This window comes from Arvicanthis niloticus, chromosome 9 (assembly GCF_011762505.2).
Source record: "Arvicanthis niloticus isolate mArvNil1 chromosome 9, mArvNil1.pat.X, whole genome shotgun sequence".
In the NCBI taxonomy this organism is placed as follows: domain Eukaryota; kingdom Metazoa; phylum Chordata; class Mammalia; order Rodentia; family Muridae; genus Arvicanthis; species Arvicanthis niloticus.
Window position 1 is genome coordinate 27,262,564 of NC_047666.1, and position 22,308 is coordinate 27,284,871.

A 22,308-nucleotide genomic window follows, 5' to 3' on the forward strand; every position below is an offset into this window, starting at 1 on the left:
TCCTGTTCATCCATGAAATCTTTTTATTTGTTACTCTTGGACTGCAATCAAATATACCCATTCTTGGCTCATCAGTTTGATCCTGATGGTGACTGAGTGCACACTGTGTACGGGCGGGCCCCAAACAAAAGCCACTTTATGGGTTTTAGTTAATCCTTAGGACAGGCCAGCGAAGAGGGCCCTGTTATGATCCCATTCTTCAGATGAGGAAACAGATTTAGAGTGACCTTTTGTGCTAGCTGAACAGGGGCAGGAAGCTAGACTCGGGACCAGGCTCCAATTCTAGCAAGGCTGCTGACAGATGTGTAAGTTTGGCAAGTCACCAGCTGTTCTCGAGCCTGTTGCTCCTGGGTGGAACACACTAGAGTCTTTGCAGAGCAGAACAGTTGTGAGGCTCTGCCTGGCTGTGCCCAGTGCTCATTTTTTCACGTGGCAGAGCAAGCCTACCTCCCTGACCTGCCCAGCAGTTTCTGGGCCACTGTATACCTGGCAAGGTATGTGACTGTGAAGAGAACAGACCAAAAATCCCTGTCCTGGGCTACAGTCAAGAGCATGAGACCCCCAGGGGAACAGATGTGAGGCAGGACAAATTCTAGAGCTGGGGTAGGTGTGTTCCTGCTGCAGGTTTAGCCTGTCCCTTGCCCCAGAAGTAGGAGCTAAAAGCTGAGAAAATAGGAACAATATGGGCAAAGCCTTCAGGGCCACCATAGCACATTCCAGAAACTAAACAGAAGTCAGCATGGCTGGAGAAGTACAGCTGGAGAAGAAAGAGAAAGGGCCAGGCAGACATTAGAGCCTGGAAGGTAGCATAGTCTTTATCGAATTCTTAAAGAACACGAAACCATGGAAACATTTCGAGACAGATGATCCAAGCAGATTGCATTTCAGAAAGAAAAAAAAAAACCAAACAAATAAAACCTACCCTATTCCTGCAGGGCAGGAGGAGGGGCAAAGAACAGGGGACAGCTTAGAGGAGCCAGTGAGGACAGGTCTCCCATGACAGAGGGTGATCTGACCAAGGCCAGGGGAGGACAGCCCAAAGGGGTGGCTTTGAACTTATGTCCTCAGAGGAGGGGCCTCATCCTTGGCTTCTGAGGCACTCAGCTGGGAGGCTGACCCTGGCCAGCCTCCTGCAGCTCCAAATGTTTGTATAGTTGCTTCCTGTTTGCATAGCTGATGGGCTACAGATCAGAGCTGGTTGACATAAAGTCCATGTCCATGAGGAGAAACAAATGGTCTCCTTCATTTTGTCTTAAAGTCACACTTACTTATTTACTTACTTATTAAAACAACTACAGCACAGGAGAGAGCTTTATAGTGGAGAATGTAGGTTTCTATTCATTGCAGCACTGGATCCTCGGAAACTGTTGTACAAGGTGGAGGTCTCCATCCCCATTTTACAGATACCGCTTTAAACATGCCTGAGATTATGCATCCAGAAAGTAGAAGAGTATGGTCTGCCTGCCCTGCTACTCTGCATGTCTGTCGTTGCTGCTGTTCCGTTGATTACAGGATGGCTACAGCGCCTACGGGTCTTGCATCTACCATTCAGGCACAAGAAGAAGGATAAGTTCTTTGTCTTAGTTAGGGTTTCCATTGCTGTGAAGAAACACTGTGATCAAGGCAACTCTTATCAGGACAACATTTAATTGGGGCTGGCTCACAGGTTCAGAGGTTCAGTCCATTATCATCAAGGTGGGAACATGGCAGCGTCCAGGCAGGCATGGCACAGGAGGAGCTGAGAGGTCTACATGTTGATCTGAAGGCTGCTAGGAGCAGACTGTCCTCAGACAGCTGGGAGGAGGGTCTCCAAGTTCACCCTCACAGTGACACACCTACTCCAATAAAGCCATGCCTCCTAATAGTGCCACTCCCTGGGCCAAGCATATTCAAACCACCACACTCTCCCAGGGAGCCTATGCGTTTGTATTCAGAACTTGAATTTGGATCTCACTGCCACAGAGTGGTATGTCATTTACTGCTGCCACCCACAATGGTGACTAATGGTACTGGTGAGCCCCAGATGCAGTCAGAGCGTCATTCTTTTTTTTTTTTTTAAGATGTGTTTTATTTTCATTTATATGAGTACACTACAGCTGTCTTCAGACACACACTAGAAGAGGGCATCAGATCCCATTACAGATGGTTGTGAGCCACCATGTGGTTGCTGGGAATTGAACTCAGGACCTCTGGAAGAACAGTCAGTGCTCTTAACTGTTGAGCCACCTCTCCAGCCCCAGAGCTCCGTGCTTTAGGAAGAGGAAATAGCAGCTGTAGAGAGCTCAGATGAAACACCAAGCGTCTGGACAGAATAGGAAAGGCCAGGCAATCTAGAGTCTAGAACAACAGAACCGAGTCCCAAAGGGCAAATGCCTCCATGTGAAGGCTGCACTATGAGCAGGTGAATGAATGGCTCAGGAGACAGACTTCTGCTCATCTCCTGAGGCCAAAGCTATCGGGCTATGGGTGCTAAGCACCCTTTCCATGTCAGTGCATAGGAGCTCAAAGCCAACCTGAAGATCATTCTTATTGTATCACAGACAAGAAAACCAGGCCGGTGATGTGCTAGCAGACCCGGTAAGTAACAGGCAGGATGAAAACCCTGCACAGCCCGATACCACACTGCTTAGTTGTCTCTGAGAAGATGCACATGGGTTTTCCCACTGTTCTCATCCCCACCAAACACCCACAGGATGTTCTACAAGCTGGAGGGTGTGTTACTCAGGCTCTGTGTGGAAAGCTTTGTTTTGGATCATGGTTTCAAGTGTTTCTGTCATAGTCCTTGGCTTGAATGATTCTAGGCAACAGCAGCATAAAGCATATTCACCTCGTGACCGCCAAAGAACACAGAGAAAGAGTATGAAGGACCCAGGATCAGCTATAGCTCACAGGGACATATTCTAGTGTCCTTTGAACTCAAACCAGGCCCCACCTCATCTCTTTCACCACCTTTCAGTAACTCATCAATCGGTTATTAATATATTGATTATGTCAGTAGTATCCAGATCCTACTATCTCCCCAAAGCCCATCACCAAGCAACTCAGACCCCAACAGATAAGCCTGTGGTGTGGGGGCAGCCAGGGGGAACTACACCCCACCTCTGTTTATTCGTTGTCAGGCATTCAGATGTCCCTGAAGGTTAAACTGACCTTCCCTCTTCTATGCTAGACTGGGGTCTGCATCCAGGAGGAACAATGGGACCCCTCCTGCCCTCCTACGTGACACCATGCTAACACTTCCAAGTGCTCTGAAGGCAAGTCTGTGAGACAGCATGACCTGACTTAGAGTTTTCATAGAACTTTCCACTCTGGTGCTAATTAAGGATGCTCTAAAGTTGGAACCTTGTCAACTAAGGATCCTGGTGGCTTTATTAAAATCACAGAAGAAGGACCCAGCTGAAGCCAAAGCCCAGATTGTCCCCATCTGTAAACCAACCTCTGCCACTTCTCTTCTGTAGCATTTCCCATCTCTAGGACTCCCATTCAGTCCTTTTCCAAACCAAGCTTCCTTTTTCATCTTGCTCTGCCGGTGATGTAGGTTCCATCTGACCCTCTATAGCGTTTAGACAGAGTTGGTCTTCTGTTAAACAAGGTCTCTGTATGCCATAGTCAATCCATGGAAGTCCAATGATGCCAGGAAAGGCTGTGTCTATGCTGAACCTAGTTCTGTAGTGTTACTGTTTCCACACAACGTCGTGTTACAGCCACACATGCAGTATTCACATCATCCCAAGTGTTAAAAGCTCTGGAGAGATGACTTAAGGTATGTGATACGTGACAGTTCTATGCAAATACAACACCAGTGTATGCAAGAGGTTGAGCATCCAAGGATTTTGGCATGCAGGGGAGGTCTAAAAAACATTCTTCTGCAGACTGACAGACGGCCAGACTTACTTGTTGGGTTGCTATAGTACCTGAGTTTCCACAAGTGTTTTACACCTGCTGTCTCTCTTGTGATGATGAGTTCCTGGCACACTGAGCAGGTTCTTGCTCTAAATCTATCTATGCCAAACCTTAGCCCTTGAGAGTCCTTGAGAAGCAGGGTTTTGGCGTTCTCACCCCTGTCTTCACCACAGCCTGGTTCTATCTTAATGACTTTAAAATGAGTTTCTTAGAACTGAGTTTCCCAACTTTACTCTTGAGAGGCTCATATCTTGGGATAAAATCCCCAGGCCTGGGAATGGAGTCTTTATTTCCTTATGTCATGTGAACGCAGGAGCTTCTTACTGACTCAGCAAGTTGTCTTTTGTATTTCACCCTTGTGAGTATCTCCTGCTCACGTGAACTAGAGGTCTCTTCTTGCTTCTGACTTTTGTCCTTGTTCCTATATGTGTTAGAGCCAAAATTCTTAGAGCCAGAAAGCCTAGGCTTGGGCAGCATCAGGTGTGGCTGGATCCAGGCGCCCAAACAGCGTCACCAGCCTGCTGAGGGCCGCCTTCACTTTCAGGCAAGTCCTCTGCCCCCACCCTACAGAGTGCCACCGTCTGACCCCTTGCCTGGGCATCCCATAGAAGTCCAGAACCAAGCCTCCGAGCCACCTTGAAAGCATGTCCCACCTCGAATCCATCCTGCAGGCCAGGACGATCTGATGCTCTCACTAGCTGTGCCTCAGTCACATGCTCACTACAGCAAGGCCTGCTGTCCTCTGGGCTGGGACCTTTACAAAGAGGACTGAGGAGGTGCACGGACCCATACAAACACTGCACAGCCTCGTCAGCTCATGAGCTCAACACAAATCCTCATTCTCAGCTCAGGAGCAGCCTGGTCGGACATAACCCAGGCTTGTCCCCATGCCAGGGTTTCCTATCTACAAGTGCGCTGAGGGTAGTTCAGAGGGCTCTGTCCCCAACGACCTGTGCTGCTTGGACGCCTCTGTGCTTGCTATCGAGAGGGCACAGACACACCAGTAGCCCTTTCCCTAACTGTCTCCTCCAAGGGAACAGCAGGCTTGGTGTTCTGTGACCCAGACCCAACCCAGGCCTGACACACATCAGATAGATGGCATAAACAGCTGAGTGGTGCCAGGAACCTGTGTCTGGGTGCTAGCCTCAGAAGCATGAGCACAGGCTGTCCAGAGTGGAAGCAATGCCTCCAGGAAGGGTCACCCTTGCCCCTGGGTGTGAGAAGTCTCTGGTGTATTTGTAGCTTTTCTGTCTTTTGAGGCCTCCCCTGCCCTGCAGCCAGGTGTCAGAACACTAGGCTAGGAAGTTAGAGCCCGTAAAGAATACAGAGCCCCCTTCTCCTCCGACTACTGAGTGGGGCCCCAGGGGCTGGGCTGGCCTCTGCCTTTGTTGTCAGGAGGATGAAAAGGTCAGGAAAGGAGGGAGACAGACTGCCACTCAGTCTGCAAACCACCATGAAAGGCACACAAAGATGGGGCCATTCAAGGGTTACCTCCTTTCTTCTCACCCACAGCAGTGGGACTGCCTGACCTGAAGGCCACAGTCAGCCAGTCAGAAGGACAGAGAAAAGGACAAGGCCGTGCCCAAGTCATCTGTCCCATTGTCCTTTGAGGCCATGTGGGTGGCTGCTGGTATGAACAGAGGCCTTTCTTTCAGGGACAATGGAACAGGCCCAAAGCAGAGACAAGCTGGGGAGAGGCCCAGGCTCAGAGGCCAAGATACCCTGAATTCAAATCCCAGCTTTTTCTATGTGGTATGCAGTACCCAGAGTTGTGTTTCCCTCTTCGAGACCAAGTTCCTCATCTATTAAGTGGGAGAAACTTCTATTCCTCCATCTTTTTTTGTGCATACTGTGCGGGGAGGGGAGAGGGAGGGCTAAGCTGTGGAACGTGACCCTCAGAAAGATGTCCGGAGCCTCAGTTTTCTTATCTGTAAAATGAGATGATAAGACAATGTGTGTATATATATTTATATTTGGTTTTTTGAGACAGGGTATATATATATATTTGGTTTTTTGAGACAGGGTTTCTCTGTATAGCCCTGGCTGTCCTGGAACTCACTCTGTAGACCAGGCTGGCCTCAAACTCAGAAATCCGCCTGCCTCTGCCTCCCAAGTGCTGGGGATAAGACCAATATTAACACCCACTTCTGGGTGTTTGCCAGGACACTGGACAAACTGGATGGCAGAGTACCCTAAAACCTCATTTTACCTGTTTACCCATAACAGCCCCTGTCTCTAGCAGTCACCATTCAGTGTTTGAATCTGGGGACGCCTTGCCCACTGTAGGCGGCTCTTCTCTGAGGTAATGCTGGCATTCAGATTGCTTGTCACTAGGGTCTTTTGAGTCTGGGCCAGGGAGACCCACTATAGACCACGGGGCTGGCATAAGCTCAGAGTATCATTTGCAGAGGGACCTGACCTAGACGAGAACAAGCCATACAGGTTGGAGAGTGGGGTACACAGAAAGCCCCAGATGCTGCCTTGTGGTACCCCCTGACACCCAGTTTCAGCCCTATCTTGGTTCTGCCTGTTTCTAGTCTGTCCATCCTAGCCCTGCACTGCCTCGGGATGGCTGTCCTGGCTCCTACTCTGTTCCCAGTTCCTTTCCAGTCACTGATCACACGCTCAGGGCCAGGGTGGCCTGAGCACCCAAGAGAGCTGGGCAGCTTCCCTATCACAGCCTCTGGAGCCTATCTGCCATGACATTCATAGCTCCAAGTGACCTGACCTCTGACCTTAACTATGCCAGGGCCCACTGCAGTGAATCTACCAACCCATTCATCCCTTGAGTCCACCACAGCCCTCTGTAGCCCCTAGGTTGGTCTCCAGTGTCCCTCAGATCTCAGCCAGATACCTCATCCTAAAAAGCAGTTTATGAGATACCTCATCATAAAAGCCGTTCCCTGCTGTCCCTACAGTCTATCCTTCCCATCATCCCTTTCTCGTTTCGTGACAATTTCCCTAAGTCTATCTCCCTGAGGCCAGCTAAGCCATGAGGTCTGAGCCCATTCTTGCTAAGTTCAGGGCTGCCCCACAGTAAGTTGTGGAAGATCAGAGGACAGTATTGGCAGTGGGCTGACCAGCTGGAGGGCCACAGGCCCCACAGAACCAGAGACTGCACAGCAGAGATGCCCAAAAGACCCCTGGGATACCCCTATGCTGCCAGTCTCACTTCTTTTCCACTTCTGTCTGGCAGCAGCTTTGGCCCTCCTTCCTGCTGTTGTTCTCTTGTTTTTGCATGGAGTCTCAACTTCCGGGAGGCTTCTCAGCTCAGGAAACACCTCACAGCAAAGGAAGCCACCGTGTAGAGCCCCCAGGACCTCCAGGGAAGGCTGTGGCCTGGATGTCTACACCAGTCTGGCGTGAGGATTCCTGCCAGCTGAGGGTCTTATCAGCCTTATGGCTTCGTGAAGTTTCCAAGGTACAGAGTGATTCAAACGGCTGGCGGCTGAGAAGCTCTCGGTGACACTGTCATTTATAGAAGAGGCCAAGATCAAAAGCAGGAATGTCCCTATGCCTCCTCACCCTGGCTTTGGAATGGCACCGTCACGTGTCCCTTGACCCCAGCCACGGGTTTGCAGTGGTTGCTGGCGGGGCCCCTGCAGATGTTTTCGGCCAGTCTTCATTTGCTTTTAGATAGAAGATATGATACTGAGTCCAAGTGACCTCAGAAGCAAGGTCAAGGTCAAGAACATGACAGGGGCTCTGCCTATGGCCGTGGCCACCTATGCCATGCTGTGAACTCCAAGCTGCCTTCACCCCTCCCTTTCAGTAGACCGCGCAGCCTTGACTGGCAGGTCCCCACACTCCCCAAGACCACCTGCTGGAGAAAAGACCTGGCTGGAGCTTGCTAGAGCTGGTATGAGTCGATGGCAAATTGCTAGAGGTGGCCTACCCCCTCTGGTAGAGTCTAGTTCTGTGGGGGCTGAGATGAGTGGAGGGGACACGGACACAGGACAGGAGCCAGCATTCCTTAGCATCTGCTGTGCATGAGGCAGTATGCTAGAGTTCATATCTACACTGCCTCGCTTCACTCCCAAGTAGTGTTGTAAGTCGTTTAGTAATAATACAGCTGCAAGTCACACAAACCCAACTCATAGAAGCTTAAGTAATAGCATGTATGGGGCTAGAAAGATGGCTTAGTGGTTAAGAGCACTGATGCTTCTTCCAGAGGACCTGGGTTCAATTCCTAGCACCCTCATGGCAGCTCACAACTGTCTGTAATTCCAGGACCCAACGCCCTCACACAGACATACGTGCAGGCAAAGCTCCAATGCACATAAAATAAAATTAAATAAATTATTATGACTGGGTAGTGTGGTACACACCTTTAATCCTAGCACTAGGAAAGCAGAGGCAGGCAGATCTCAAGGCCAGCCTGGTCTACAGAGTGAGTTCCAGGATAGTCAGGGCTGCACAAGAAACTGTGTCTCGAAGGACCAAAAATAAAAAGTGATAATAATAATAATAACATCTGTGTGCCCCATGAATGTAAAGTTCAGGGGTGAGTGATCCTGACAACCTGACAATGTTTTCAGAAACACGCTTCTCCTCCTGAAATACTTTCAGAAAATGTTTGCCAATTCCTGAATTAACGTCAGTGTCTGGCAGAGTACTTTCCCAGCTGTGCCGGCCCTAGGATGCTTACATACATGAGTGCATACATGACATTGCCCTCATGACTGATAAGCTGCCTTGGTGCTGTCACATCTGCCATTGGGGCACCTGTTCATCCTAAGTGGGAAACTTGGATGGGGTAGGCATGGGGAGAGGCATGGTCTCTCCGCTTCTCTGCCTGGTCCCCTTCCTCCTGTGATGTCAGTGGTCACTAGTCACACACACCCCTTCAGTTTCACTGTCCATGGAGTCAGTCACCAGTGGCCAATCACAATCTGAAAATGGAAAAATGCCAGAAATAAGTCATTCATAAATGGCACACTGTTCTGGAAAGTGTGATAAAACCCCATAGCATCCTGCTGTCAGCCCTTTTATATCCACGCTGCACGTGCAGCCCACACTCGTCACTCCACAGCCATCTTCACTGGTTGGTGTTGGCTAATTTTACATCAACTTGACACAGCTCGAGTCATCTGGGAGGAGGAACCCTCAACTGAGAAATTGCACTTGCCAGATGTCTGTATGGCATTTTCTTGATTAATGACTGATGTGGCTCTCTCTACATGGTGCCAACCCTGGGCAAGTGATCCTGGGGTGTCTAAGAAAACAGGTTGAGCAAGCCATGGAGGACACAGAAGCTGTGTTCCTCCATGCCCTCTGCTTCACTCTCTGCCCTGACTTTCCTCAGTGATGGACTGTTTGATGAGATAAACCCTTTTAGCCCCATCTTGCTTTTGGTCATGGTCTTTATCAAAGCAGTAGAAACCAAGGGTGGATCTTATTTTATTTGATGCAGTAACTGTTCCAGAGCAATGTGAATCAATGCTTCTGACCTCTTACTGTACCTGGTCTATAAACTACACCTTCTCACAGCTCTGCAGAGGAGAAAAAGGCCCACTGAGCTATCAGCTGCAGGCATGATGAGGAATCCCCCAAAATCTGCCTTCCCCTTGTGGGTGTTCCTGCAAAGCATGTTTTCTATGTGCAGAGATGGTACTGTGTGCTCTCATGCCCCCTCCTCTTCCTCTTCTTCCTCTTCCTCTTCTTTCTCTTCTTTCTCCTCATCCTCCTCCTCCTTCTGTACTCTTCAGATGCTGGGTTTCAGATCCTGTTGCCAGGTCCCTCAGCTCACCACTTCTCCCTTACACAGTCCTCCACCCATCAGAGGGAGCCACGTCCTCCTGAGATGACATTAAATGAGCATCATCCTGTGTGCCCCAGGAAGCCTAATATGACACCACCCAAGAGGATCTGCCAGGTCACTGGTGGGGAGGATGCTTATTCCCTCTGACCAAGAAATACAGGGCAGCCCACAGTGTGCTATGATGTGACCAAGTCCTTTCCCGTGTGACTTCTGCTTTTGAAATGAGTTGTTCACCCTGGGTCACAAACCCATCCAGCTGTGTGTTGTTCTGTTTACTTTTCCTTTACGCTTAGATCTTGAGTCCACCCTGACCCTCCCCTTTGAGGGGTGTGGCCAGGGGTCACTCCAGTTTTCCCTCCATGGCAGGAGTGCTGTCTTCAATCTAACTTGACCAATCAGGCTTTTCACCAGTTCCTTCTATTGGTTTCCTCATCAGTCAAGTAATTCTTCCAAAATGTGGCGCTTTCTTAGTTTGTTTTCTGTTGTCATAACAAAACCCAAGGCTGCGTAGTTTATGGAGAGCAGAGGCTCACTCAGCTTGGGAATCCCCAGAGTATGAGGTCAGCATCTGGCAAGACACTGCAACGAGGTGACCCAGGCATCACATGGTAAGTTTGGTGACACTTGAGTGTCCTAACAAAGCACTAACACCCCCATGGAGACACAGCCACATGATGTCACCCAATCCTAAGTGCCTCCCAAAGGCTCTGTCTCCAAACACCTTCAGCATCTTGATTTGTGGATTAAGTTCTCAAAACACAGTGCTGTGAAGAATCGCAATTGTGGTGTGTTTTGTGTTTGTATGAAAAGCAGAGTCCAATTCTGGGCTTGGATTGTTGCAGAAAAAAAAAAAAAAAAAAAAAAAAAAAAAAAAAAAAAAAAAAAAAAAAAAAAAAAAAAAAAAAACAGGTTTTCTACAACACTCCCCTGTCTCAAAATACCAAAACCAAAAGAAAAAAGAAAAGAAGGAAGGAAGGAAGGAAGGAAGGAAGGAAGGAAGGAAGGAAGGAAAAAAAGAAATGGGTTTGTAGCTTTACTTAAATTATTCTAAATTTAAATAGCTATCTCTGACTGCTGGCTGCCATTACTGGACAGCATAAATCAGATTTAAACTGTGGGGCCAAACTTGTTGGGAAACGCACTAGCCCCACGTTCGGGCGGCCAAAAAATGTCACTGCCCGAGCAAAATGTTGAGGCCCGGGCTGCCCCGCGTTTGGCGGCCACTGTATCCCGGTCCAAGCTGCCGCTCCAGTCCGCAGGTCAGGGTTCAGCAAGAGAGAGAGTGAGGACGGACTCAAAGAATGGAGACCAGACAGAGTGTGATTCAATCCCGTTTATTCTTCAGTCTCTCTTCTTCTCTCCAAGTCCCAAGTCTAGCTGTACTCTCTAAAGAGTCTCCCTAAAGTGTATATTTCCTCTAAGTATCTGATTCTCTCCGTCTGCCTCTCGCCTTTATATGTCTTACTTCTAAGCCATGCCTTTTGGTCACACCTTTAATCATGCCCTTAGGTCTTGTCTCTAAATCTGATCTCTACACTTCTAAGTCACACTCTTAAGTTACACACCTTTAATCGCACACACCTTTAATCTCACACACCCAAGGTATCTAAACCAAGATTATCAGAGTGTGCTCAGCTGTTGTAGGCTATTGTAATCCAAGTCTCATGTCAGGGTATATGGCTCAAGATGGCTGCAAAGCTGATAGCCACTTTCTGCTAAAAGTCGGCCCCCAACACAAACTTAAGTAACAAAATAAGAGATGGACACGACCCAGTGGACAGGAAAGGAGCAGTGAGCAAGTATGGGAGCTGGCATCTACTTAGTACCAACTGTGTGTCAAGTCCCTATAGCCCCTGCTCAGTCCCAACCCTTACCTCATAAGCTGAGGTGACCTGGCCTAGGCTGACCAGGAAGACACAAGATCAAGATCAGGGAGAAATCGGGAACAAAGAGAAGCTGTCTCCTCAAGGACTTGTGGGAGAATGACTAGAGACAGGGATTCTCACACTCAGGGCCCTGCCAGGAAAATGACCCTCTGGACCACACTCCTACATAGCTTCTGCATGGCCAGCTGGATATCTGTGCATTAAATACTTCTATGGTAATTGTAGTCATAATTATGGAGTTTTGGTTTCTTTGAAAAATACAGAAATATTACGGGAATATGTTTTTCTTTTAATCCCAGAATGTGTTTTCTTATCCTGTGTTTCAAAATGTCAGATATATGGGATATGAGGCTGCTTCAGACTGTTCACAACAACTGACTATGATTTGCCTCGTGCTCTAGCAGGGGCGTGATTTTGCCAGCTGCAGATGGTTTCTGCAATCACGTGACATTTTGAATTCTGGAGACTTAGCAGAGGGTAAATAAACAGTAGAGCCTGAGAGCTGGGTGTTGGTGGTTGTTGGTAGGTTTTGGTGGGTTGTTAGTTGGTTGCTATTGGTTGTTGTTGGTTGCAGTTAAGTAGACTTGCACAAAGACGAAACAAGTAGAAGAGGAAATCAGATATCCTGATGGCGAAGATCAAACTTGCCCCTGATCAACAACAAGCAGTCTAACAATACTGTTGCCCTGTTTCCTTTCCGTCCTTTATTCTGTCCTATCTAGCGTTAGAGGTGTTGAAAGGATGGGAAAGGGGGTGGGGAAGGTGGAAGAGAAGAACCCACAAAGCAGCAAACAGACAGCTACAGTAATGACCTGAAATCAGAGCTGAACTCTGCTTGATGAATAAACAACTTTCTGCACAGTTAGAATATGCAAACAGTTTTTCCAAGAACACAAGACTGTGTGAGTTGAGGCATTATACTTCGTTGTGTTTGGAATTCCCCGAGAGTTACTTACAATCTCCCAAGCACATCACAGATGGTGGAAGCTGAGTCCTTACCCCTGAGGGACGCTGTAACTCCTGACACTTACATCCCACGCATCTGTGTGTCTACCTGCCTATCTGTCTATCAGAATATGTTTCCTTATCCTGTGTTTCAAAATGTCAGATATATAAAGGATACCAGCAGCCTCCAAATAAATATTACCCCGACCCTTTTAAATAAAGACTCATCCACTATATGTAGTTTTAAGTATCTGAAAACTTCATTATATCTGAGTATTTCATACTGAATTGTAATATAAAATTCTATTTTCCCCAGTTAAGGTACTGTTCAGTATCATTACATTAATTTTTCAAAATAAAAAGTGTACCATTTATCCAGCTTGCTTTTATATTCATGCAGAGAAGGGAGAGCTCACCATGCTCTACATGGTCTACATTAGTCAACTTTCTGTCAAAATAACAAAGTATCTAAGAAACAGCTGGGGTGGGGCTGGGTCAGGGGTAGAACATACAGGCGGCCCTCTGTCCAATCCCAGGCACAGAGAGATGGGGAGGGGCATTTGGCTCACGGTAATGGTTAGCCACGTTCATGGTTGGTTAGCCATGCTGTTTGGGATCTGTGGTGAGAAACTAGTCACTTACCTTTTAGCCTTTGTTTTAGACCAACGTCCATGATTGGACAGTACTGTCCTGACTACAGTAAATTAGAAGCTTCCTCTCTTTCTCTGTGTGCTTTCCAAAGTTGTGCCAGAGCCATGTGTGACAACTGAGCACCTGGAATGTGGCCAGTGTGGTAGGGTAGCTAAAGTCATGGATCTGTAGCTTTGCTTGGGGGAGGGGGAGGCGGGGGACAAAACTACTCGCCTCCTGGACCAGGAGGCGAAGGAAAAAGAAAGGGTCAGGGGCCCAGTGATACCACCCCAGGAGCTCACCCACATTACTTTATCCAATGAGGCCCTACCTCCTAAAAAGCTCCATCACCTCCTAGTAAGACCAAGCTGACACCAAATCTTCAACACTGGCTTTCAGGAAACAGTCCAGATCTCCATGGCTCCAGACTGTTAGAGTCTGGATACTCCGCCCTCTGTGCAAAGGAAGCCTGTCGGGGAGGGGCCCTGCTCTGAAGGTGCCCCAAACTACTGCTTGTTAACTAGTATTTGAGCATGTTAGTCTCCGGACTGCCCAGGCCTCAGCCCTGTTTGCCATATGTATATAAAGCCTGTTGCTTAATTACCGGTTTCCCTTAAGTTCATATTCATTCATTCTCTCTCTCTCTCTCTCTCTCTCTCTCTCTCTCTCTCTCTCTCTCTCTCTGCTGAGCTGGAACATAGATCCTTATACATGCTAGACAAACTCTACCCCTGGCCACACTTCCAGCCCAGCTTAAATCATTTTAAAGGGAAGTCACATTACTATTATAAAGTTAAAAAGATAATAAAACTAATGTGCTCACTGCTTTAGGGGCTTAGCTGGACACGCGCCGTCTTCCGTTCATCTGGTTGCTCCCTAAACTCATCCCGAACATCAACAAAGGCAGGCACTCCATTGTTTCATTTCATCACAAGACCCCCCCCCAAATGTCCAACCCAGGGTAGAGCCCCATTATTGTGAGACAGCTCAAAGGAGCGTGAGGGAGCTGTAGGGTTCACATAGCAAAGATGTGGTCCTGCAGGCTGGTGGCAGCTTCTGGGGCCCCTTGACATCACCGAACTAAGAAGGGAGTCTGTCAGAGGAAGCTGGGAGCTTCTGGGATGGAAAGAGAATGCAACATCTGGCTCCCGTCAGACTGTTTAAGCCCCTGGGCTGGCAGCCAGATGTGGCCATGGACTGCAACATGGAAGCTATCAGAGACTCACTAGAGTTCCAGGAGGGTGTGGCTGTGGCCAGTTGCAGGGAACACCCAGCCACACAGAGGACTTGGGTCTGAGGAAGAGTGGGTGTCGCCAGGGTTCATTTCTCCAGATCCATCTAGCCACTGGGGAAGCTCCCACAAGGCCTTCCAGGTCATGGGCATCCTGATGTCTCCCCAAAACACCCTTACTCTACTAAGGATCCCAAAAGAGAACGGTACCTAGTGAAGTAGGGGTCCCCCTAGAGTACACAGTCCAGGGAAGTACAGCATGTCTCCTGGTGGGCCTGCAGCTCTGTCAACCATGGAAGACTCAGAGAAATCCCAGTTAGCAGGCAAGAGCCACCTGGAACCCTCAGAAAATGGTTCCAAAAGTTTGTTCTTACCTTATTTCCTTACCATGATCCTGCCTCGGGGGCCTCTTCCTAAATCCATGTATGTGACCTGTAGTCTCTGGAAGCTGACAGTAGCTATGCTCTGTCACTCGGGGGCTTCCTTTTCCTTCTCTTCTTTGTGACATGGGGACAATGGCATTACTTATTGCTATGGTTGACATGTGGAATGTCCCCACAGGTTCATGTTTAGACATGTAGTCCCAAGATATCTGGGGTGTTAGAGAGCCTCAAAGAGATGAAGGTAAGCTGGAAGAAGTTGGGAGTGGGGAGGGCCAAGGGACAGGAATGAGAGCTACTTGTGTGTCAGTTTGACATTACTAGAGTCATTTGGGAAGAGGGAACCTAGCTGAGAAAATGTCCCTACCAGATCTGCCTGTTACAAGCCTTTGCTGTGTATGCTTATTTTGTGACTGATGTGGGAGGGTCTAAACCACTGTCGGTGGTGCCATCCCTGCGCAGGTGGCCCTGGGTTCTACAAGAAAACAGGCTGAGCAAGCCAGTAAGCAGTGTTCCTCCATGGTCTCTGCAGCAGCTCCTGCCTTCAGGTGTGTGCCTTGATGTCCTGCCCTGACATCCCCAGATGATGGATTGTAAGCTGTAAAATGAAATAAACCCTTTCCTTCCCAAGTTGCTTCTGGTCGTGGTGTTTGTCACAGCAGTAGGGACCCTAAGAGACAGGACTTTTGGATTGTAGCCCCATTTCCTTCCCAGACTCTGCTTCCTGGTCCAAGAGACACAAGACAGAGTTGCCTCGCACCCCCACCAACACATCGGCACTACCACACCCTCCCACAGGGTCATGGAAAACAAAAGTTCAAAACATAGGAACCTTGGAGTATCTAGGAGACTGACTGAAAATAAAGTAGGTTTTCCAAAACCCAGAGAGGGGAGATTCTTCCATTAAAGGCTTTTGGGGCCAGGAAGTAGAACTTAATTAAAAGTGAGACTATGGTAGGAAAAAAAGCCCGTCCCATGGGGCTTGAGAGATGTCTCAGCCTTTGAAAGCATTGGCTGCTCTTCCAGAGGATCCAGGCTCAGTTCCCAGTACCCACGTGATGCTCATAGCCATCCGTAACATCAGTTCCAATGGATCCAACACCCTCTTTTGGCCTCCATGGGCAACAGGTACACATAGACACGCATGCAGGCAAAACAACCATACACACAAAATAAAGTAATTTAAAATTTTTTTCGCCCACCCATACCAGAGAGATGGCGCAGCCATCAGGAGTCCTCTCTGTTCTTGCCGAGGATCCAGATTCAGTTCCCAGTCCCTACGTGCAGGCTCACAACTATTTTGTAATTCCAGTTACTGGCTCCGACACCCTCTTCTGGCTTCCTTGGGCACCAAGCACTCATGTGGTACACAGATATGTATGCAAGTGAAACATTCATATACAAAAAATTAATATATATTTTCTAATGTCAACCATCTTAAGTCCAGAATTAGGTAGCTGCAGGACTGGTTAGCTCAACCTCTAAGATGTCGGGGCGCCTAGCCACGTAATCCTTCCAGACACTTGCACATGGTCACAGTATAACAGCCACAGCCAGATTCACTCCTGGTCACAGTATAACTGCTACAACCCCAAGTACACATCACCGCTCGACCAAAAGCAAAACCAAATGTCCTTTCTCATGATTCTTGTTTTACAGATGAAAATCTGTCCTGAAGTGTCTGCAGAAGGCTTTGCCTTACATTCCTGTTTTGTTTTGTTTTGTTTTGTTTTGTTTTTAACAAAATCTCAATCATTCAATTTTACCAATGAGGACTCTGGAGCCTGCTGAGGTGAAAGCCTGCAAGGTCAGAAAGGCAGAGAAAGCACCCAGCTGACCTTTCTCCTCAGCCTACGAAGTCCCAGAAACAATGCCCCTCTCTCATGCCACCCTCCCAAAAAACAAAACAAAACAAAAAATAAAAAAACCTCCTTCCAACTGAATGTCCCTCCCTTCTACTTCCTGTGCGTCTCTCTGTCCATCGCCCTGACTCTCTCTTACTCTCTGTCTTTTTCTTAATAATTCTCTATTCACTTCCTGTCAACTGATTGTTTGCTCTACCTCTTGACCTATGGTTGACTTTACTTAATTCTGTTCACAGTATTGAAGCAGAAAGCTCTTAAGCTAAAGGTGTCTGCTAGGGCTGAGCCACACCACAACTAAAAACAGGTTTTTCCGGTTAATAACACAGTCTCAGGATTCACAGTGTGATCAAGTATCCTGCAACACATCCCATTCTCAGCAATTGGGTTTCATGTCTCTTCCCGATTGGCAAGAAAAGTGGGACATGTCTTAACATTCTTTCTGGCCTATGGGAGGCTGCCTTTGCCAGCACAGTGGTGTAGACCATGGATGGCTTACCTGTGCAGAATAAGAACATGTCTCTCCCCTACCCACAGGTCAGAAGGGCCTCAGCTCCTAACACCCCCACAAGCCAGTCAAAGGCCAGGAAACAAGAATGGTGTACCTACAGCTAGAGGAACCAGAGATTCAGACGCCACTCCAGAGGGAGTCCAGCTGTCAGACAGCAGCGTAAGGAGCAGAGACACAGATGAAGGTCAGTCTCCACATGCATAGCCTACTGCCAGGCCCATGGCCAATGAGGCCATGCCCCATCCCTGTTCTCAAGGGCTGAAGTATCAGAGCTACCTTGAGTCCGTAGATCTGGGGCCACTCCCAATGCCTGGCCTGCTCCCTCAACCCTGAGATCAGTCCCTGTCAGCAAACATGCCTCCTGGCTCCAGCCCATATCCTGGCCCCCCAAGCCAGGAAGACCAGCCCTCATCTGAGTTTGTTTTGACCATAGTCTTCACTGACTTTCACTGTGTCCTGGCTCTTCTAGAACCTTCACTGTGGCTGGAGAGGGCTGCCTGTGGTTGGTACAGCATGATAGGTACCAGAACTGGAATACAGAAGGGTCAGGGTCTCTGGGAGTCTCTGATCTGCAAATGGGGACAAGGACTTTGGCTGGGCAATAGGACAGGGCAGCTGCCATCACCTATGCCAGTCAGGATGGAGTCCATCAAAGCTCAGCAGTTTGGGGGACCACAGGCCACATACTGGACACTTCTTCCACAACCCCCCAAAACTGAGAACTGAAAGTCTTATGTGACATAATGCCAGCATCCCACAAAGCTCTATCCAGTTCCCCAATCCAGGTCACATGTCCTGAAATAGAACTGACGCTTGACCACGACACCAGAGATGCATCTTCATATGTCACCTAAGGAAACGGGCTGGGCCAGTGTCACGGTGTCACCAGTGCCTCACTTCATACATGTTCCCAAGGAGGACTGGATGGTTCTCATGCTGGGTCTCCAGTCCCTAAATGTTATGTTTCCCCAGCAGAAGATGAGCAGCTGTTCCGCTCCGTGGAAGGCCAGGCCGCCTCTGAGGAGGAAGAGGAAGAAAGGTGGCAGGAAAAGCCAAGGCGCCCACAGGCCCACGGTGAGGTATCCGTGGTGCCACCTTCAGGTTGTGTAAGTAGGTAAGTGCCTGGATAGCCCCGGGCTGCCAAAAAGCACAGAGCAGCAGAAAGGCAGCTTCTCCTTGCAGGGCCCTTCACACAGACTTCATTATGGGAAGCTGAGAGTTCTAGCACACAGCCACACTTAGCTCCTGACAGCCCTTCCTGGTAGTCATAGCTCAGAAGTGGGAACACATCCCGCCAAGTGCACAGATGAAATGAGGAGACACTCAAGCCTGTGGGTGAATTTAGTTCCCACTGGACATCGCTCCCTTGACCACTGCCCCCAAAACTCACCCATTCCTGTCACTGTTGAGCTATCCATAACTTCCTACAACACTGTTCAAAGCCCTCCTCTTCCCCAGGCTGGGCCTAGGCTGGTTCTTTCTCAGCTACCCACTGGCATAATTCCTGTACCATCTTAGAGGATAATGAAAATGGGCTTGGTACCCATCAGTATCTCAGCTTGCCTGGTTTTCCTGGTCCCCTTGTACAGACGGGCGGGTCTGTAAGGCCGTCTTCATGAGGATTTGAGGCCAGGGTGTAAAAGGCCTTCAGGGACAGCACAGGTATTACATTGTAAAGCACCACTGGCTTTCTGGGGTGGTGGTATCACCCATTATTTATGTTCATACAAAGCACTTGTTGAGTAACTACTTGTGTGCCAGGCAAAATTAGAGACATTGGGAAAATAAACAGATGGCTGCCCTGCTGGCCTGGAGCCTCTACCGCAGGGAGGGAGGTAAGAAGATGATGTGGAGGTTCGAGGAGAGCTGGAGGCAAGAAAGGAAGAGCAGGCAAAGGCTCTGGGGCATGCTGGGGAGCCTGGGGAGTCCATTGGCTGGGGCAGACTGAGTGAGGTGGGTGAGTGAGAGGGTGTTAGGCAGATTGTAGGGGACACCTCTGGCTGTTCCTCTGAGAAGCCAAGGTGCCACAGGAAATGCTGAGCTGACTGACAGGCTCCAGGACATCTGCTGGCAAAGGCTGGAGCACCAGGACAGTGGGGTCCCTGCAGTGCTGACCTCTCCTTTCCTACAGATGTGACAACCAGACAGCTGAGACGCTCAAGGCTTCCTTTGGCCACTGCGACGGTGCTGAGAACATCTGCACCCTAGAGCTGGAAACCCATGTCACCAGGCTTGGGGAACAGCTGCAGACCCTGGGCTGCAGCAGAGAGACCCTGGAGACACCGGAGGAGGAGGAGGAGGAGGTCAGCAGGGCCCTAAGATGTCTTACAGCTGGAGGGACTTGCAGTCTTATAGCCCATTCACAGAGATGTGACCAGAACTCAGGAGGTGTGGTTTCCTCCAATTTCACTTAATGGGAACTTTGACTGACAGTTACAGAATCCCACCCCAGATAAGCTAGATGACAGAGAAGGAGCTTATAAAAACTGAGGGGGCCATGGGCTGCAGGCGCAGCTGGCCAGACGCATAATAAACATGCTTGTTCCCTCTCTGTGAGTCTCTGAAGCCTCAGCCTTGAGTCACAGACTGAAAAATCTAAGGATCGTCAAGGATGGAGTCTTTTAAAGAATTATTTATTTATGTTATGTATATGAATACACTGTAGCTGTCCTCAGACACACCAGAAAAGGGCAACCATTACAGATGGTTGTGAGCCGCCACATAGTTGCTGGGACTTGAACTCAGGACCTCAGTGGTCTTAACTGCTGATCCATCTCTCCAGCCCCCAAGGATGGAGTTTTAACAAGTTAAAGATCTCAGCTAGCTCTGGTTGTGATTCTAGAACCAGGGAACACGTCAGCCCACTGAGCAGTGAGTGTCCAATACACTAGGACTAGCCGTGTCCCTGTGAGAAAGGACCGCAGGGCGACTTAGATAACAGGAAATGCCAGGTTCCTACAGTTCATGTGTTTTTGGTAAGGATGAAGGTCAAACTACTATACCAGGCCCATAGGCAAAGTCCCTCCTGACTTCTCCTGGGACATATGACAACCAGGTCTCCCTGTCAGTTTAAGAGTCTGCCCTTGGGATCTCCAACCCTCCCTCCATTCTGCCCTCCTACTCCCAGGGGGAAGCTAAGCCATGAGCAGTGGAAAGTCACAGGTCAGAGCAGGGCCCCACAGTATATGCTAGAGCAGGCTGCCTGGCTTCAGCCCCAACTCTAGTACCTGTGTGACCTTGTTAGGATTCTTCAGCATCTCCATGCCTTGGTTTCCATGCTTGTAACATGCCACCACATGTGTGTCAAGTGTGTATAGATGTGGGTAGTGAGCTCTTGGTGGTTCAGCTCTGACCATCACTGCCTGGCGAAGACCCCCTGGGATTCTAGGTTTGTCTGCTGTTTCAGGCTGTCTCTATTTTCACCCCAGTGCTGTTCCCTGAGACCCTGATGGTGCTGTCCAGATCTCTCCCAGGAGGAAAGAGCTGCTTCCTTGGGGAAGAGCCTCCATTCGATGTAAAGTATGAACTGGCAGGCAGGGAACGAATGCCAGGGAAAGGGAAAGCTGTCACTTTTCTAAGTAAACTTCAAGTTGGCAGAGCAGGAAAGTTCCAGAATGGTCAGCCTCTAGTCCTGCCTGCAGGTGGAAGCGTGGTGCCTTTTGTACTCCTACCCGAAGCCAGAAGGACTCCTGAGCATCCTGGTACCAAGGGGTGCCTGTCACATCACATGTGTGATTTAGGAGAGAAACATAAGACATTTCCCTTGTCGTTAACCCTGGGATCCTAGAAGCGCTCCCAGCCACATTTTGTGGAAAGTGGACATGTCCCTGGAATGTCCTTTCAGCCAGGGCCCCTGGACAAGATGGAATGGGAATAGTCCACTAGCCTGCGGTGTGTTCCTTCTATGTAAGCCAATCACACTGGTTTCTACCAGTTGCCACCAACACAGATTCATGAAAAAGAAATCAAGAAGTAGAAAAGAGAAGAGAGAATGGAGTCATTAGACTAGAGAACAAAATATGTGTGTATGTGCACATGTGCATGAGTGTGTACATAAGTGTGCATGTGTATGTGCATAAGTGTGTGGGCATGCATGTGTGTGTAGGTGTGTGTGTAACCATATGTGTGTGTATGTGTGTGTGCATGTGTGTGTGCGTGTGCTCGCTGGCCTACTCACTGTGGAGTTTTGGGCAGGTGCTTAGCTTCTCTGGTCTCAGGGTAGTTTATCTGCATGGCTGCCTTACATGTAGACCAGACTAGGTGATCTCTGCAAAAGTGTCCGGGAGGCAGGCAGTCTTGCTGGGGAGCTATGAACATCTGTCATAGAGAAGGAGTTTAGGGGATGCACCGAGACCCTTTCTCCCAGGCAGAACTGCAGCAGATGATGGAAACTGAGCATCTGAGGCTGGAGCTGCAGATGGTGGAGACAGAGAGGGTCCGGCTGTCACTGCTGGAAGAGAAGCTGGTGGATGTGCTACAACTTCTGCAAAGGCTCCGGGACCTGGTGGGAACTCGGGGTATCCTGGAGGGAAGGGGGTGCTGGGAGTGAGCTGGGAGAGCCAGAGCGAGGTGATGGTAAGACAGGCCAAGGAGAATCTATAGGGGACACTGTAGGGAGCAGGGGAGGCTGGGAGGTTGAGGCAGGAGCTGGTGGGAAGCCTGTATGACAGGCCCAGGGCACTGGTTCTCACAGGCAGCAGGTGCTCCTCCGTTGACAGATATAGAATGGAGCCAGGAAAGGAGGATGGAGACAGGAAGGGAGGATGGGGGCAGGAAAGGATGGAGCATGGCGAGATGTGTGGCTACTGTTCCAGCTCAAAGAGCTGCATGGAAGCCTCTAAGAGTCTCTCTGCTCCACATGCTGAGTGGAGACATGGCAGCCACAGTCTGATCCAGCCTCTCTCATCTCTCTTGAAGAACATATCTAAAAAAGCCCTAGGGAAGATGTTGCTGAATGCTCTGGACCGGAACCCCTCACAGGGTAGGTAAAGGTGCCTCGTGGAGAATGCATGGCAGCTAAGGGCATCCCAACCAGGAACACCAGCTCAGCTCTGAGCTCCTGTCTGCAGAGTAGCCACTCTATTCCAACCCCAAATGCCTGCAGGCTGTAGTCATAACAAGTTTCAGAAGGCAGACAGTACTGTTTCACGTGAACAGAGCGGTAGAGGCCACAGGCCGCTGTGACATCTAGAAGCCATT

At 49.1% G+C, this 22,308-nt stretch overlaps 1 protein-coding gene across 3 annotated transcripts in view; it reads left to right on the forward strand.

The window, feature by feature from the left end:
* Positions 1-22,308, forward strand: part of Efcc1 (EF-hand and coiled-coil domain containing 1) — a 30,819-nt gene that overhangs the window by 1,808 nt on the left and 6,703 nt on the right. Inside the window, exons 3-7 of one of the 3 annotated variants that reach the window (XR_013112503.1) lie at positions 17,136-17,293; positions 18,082-18,223; positions 19,241-19,412; positions 21,480-21,613; positions 22,027-22,090. Coding sequence is in view for 2 of the 3 variants with exons in the window: in XM_076940074.1 (XP_076796189.1) it covers positions 17,136-17,293; positions 18,082-18,223; positions 19,241-19,412; positions 21,476-21,613; positions 22,027-22,090 (674 nt within the window). In the remaining variant the exon portion in view is untranslated. Of the gene's footprint in view, positions 1-17,135; positions 17,294-18,081; positions 18,224-19,240; positions 19,413-21,475; positions 21,614-22,026; positions 22,091-22,308 lie in introns of those variants that run through there. The other 2 variants (XM_076940074.1, XM_076940075.1) reach the window with 2 other exon arrangements.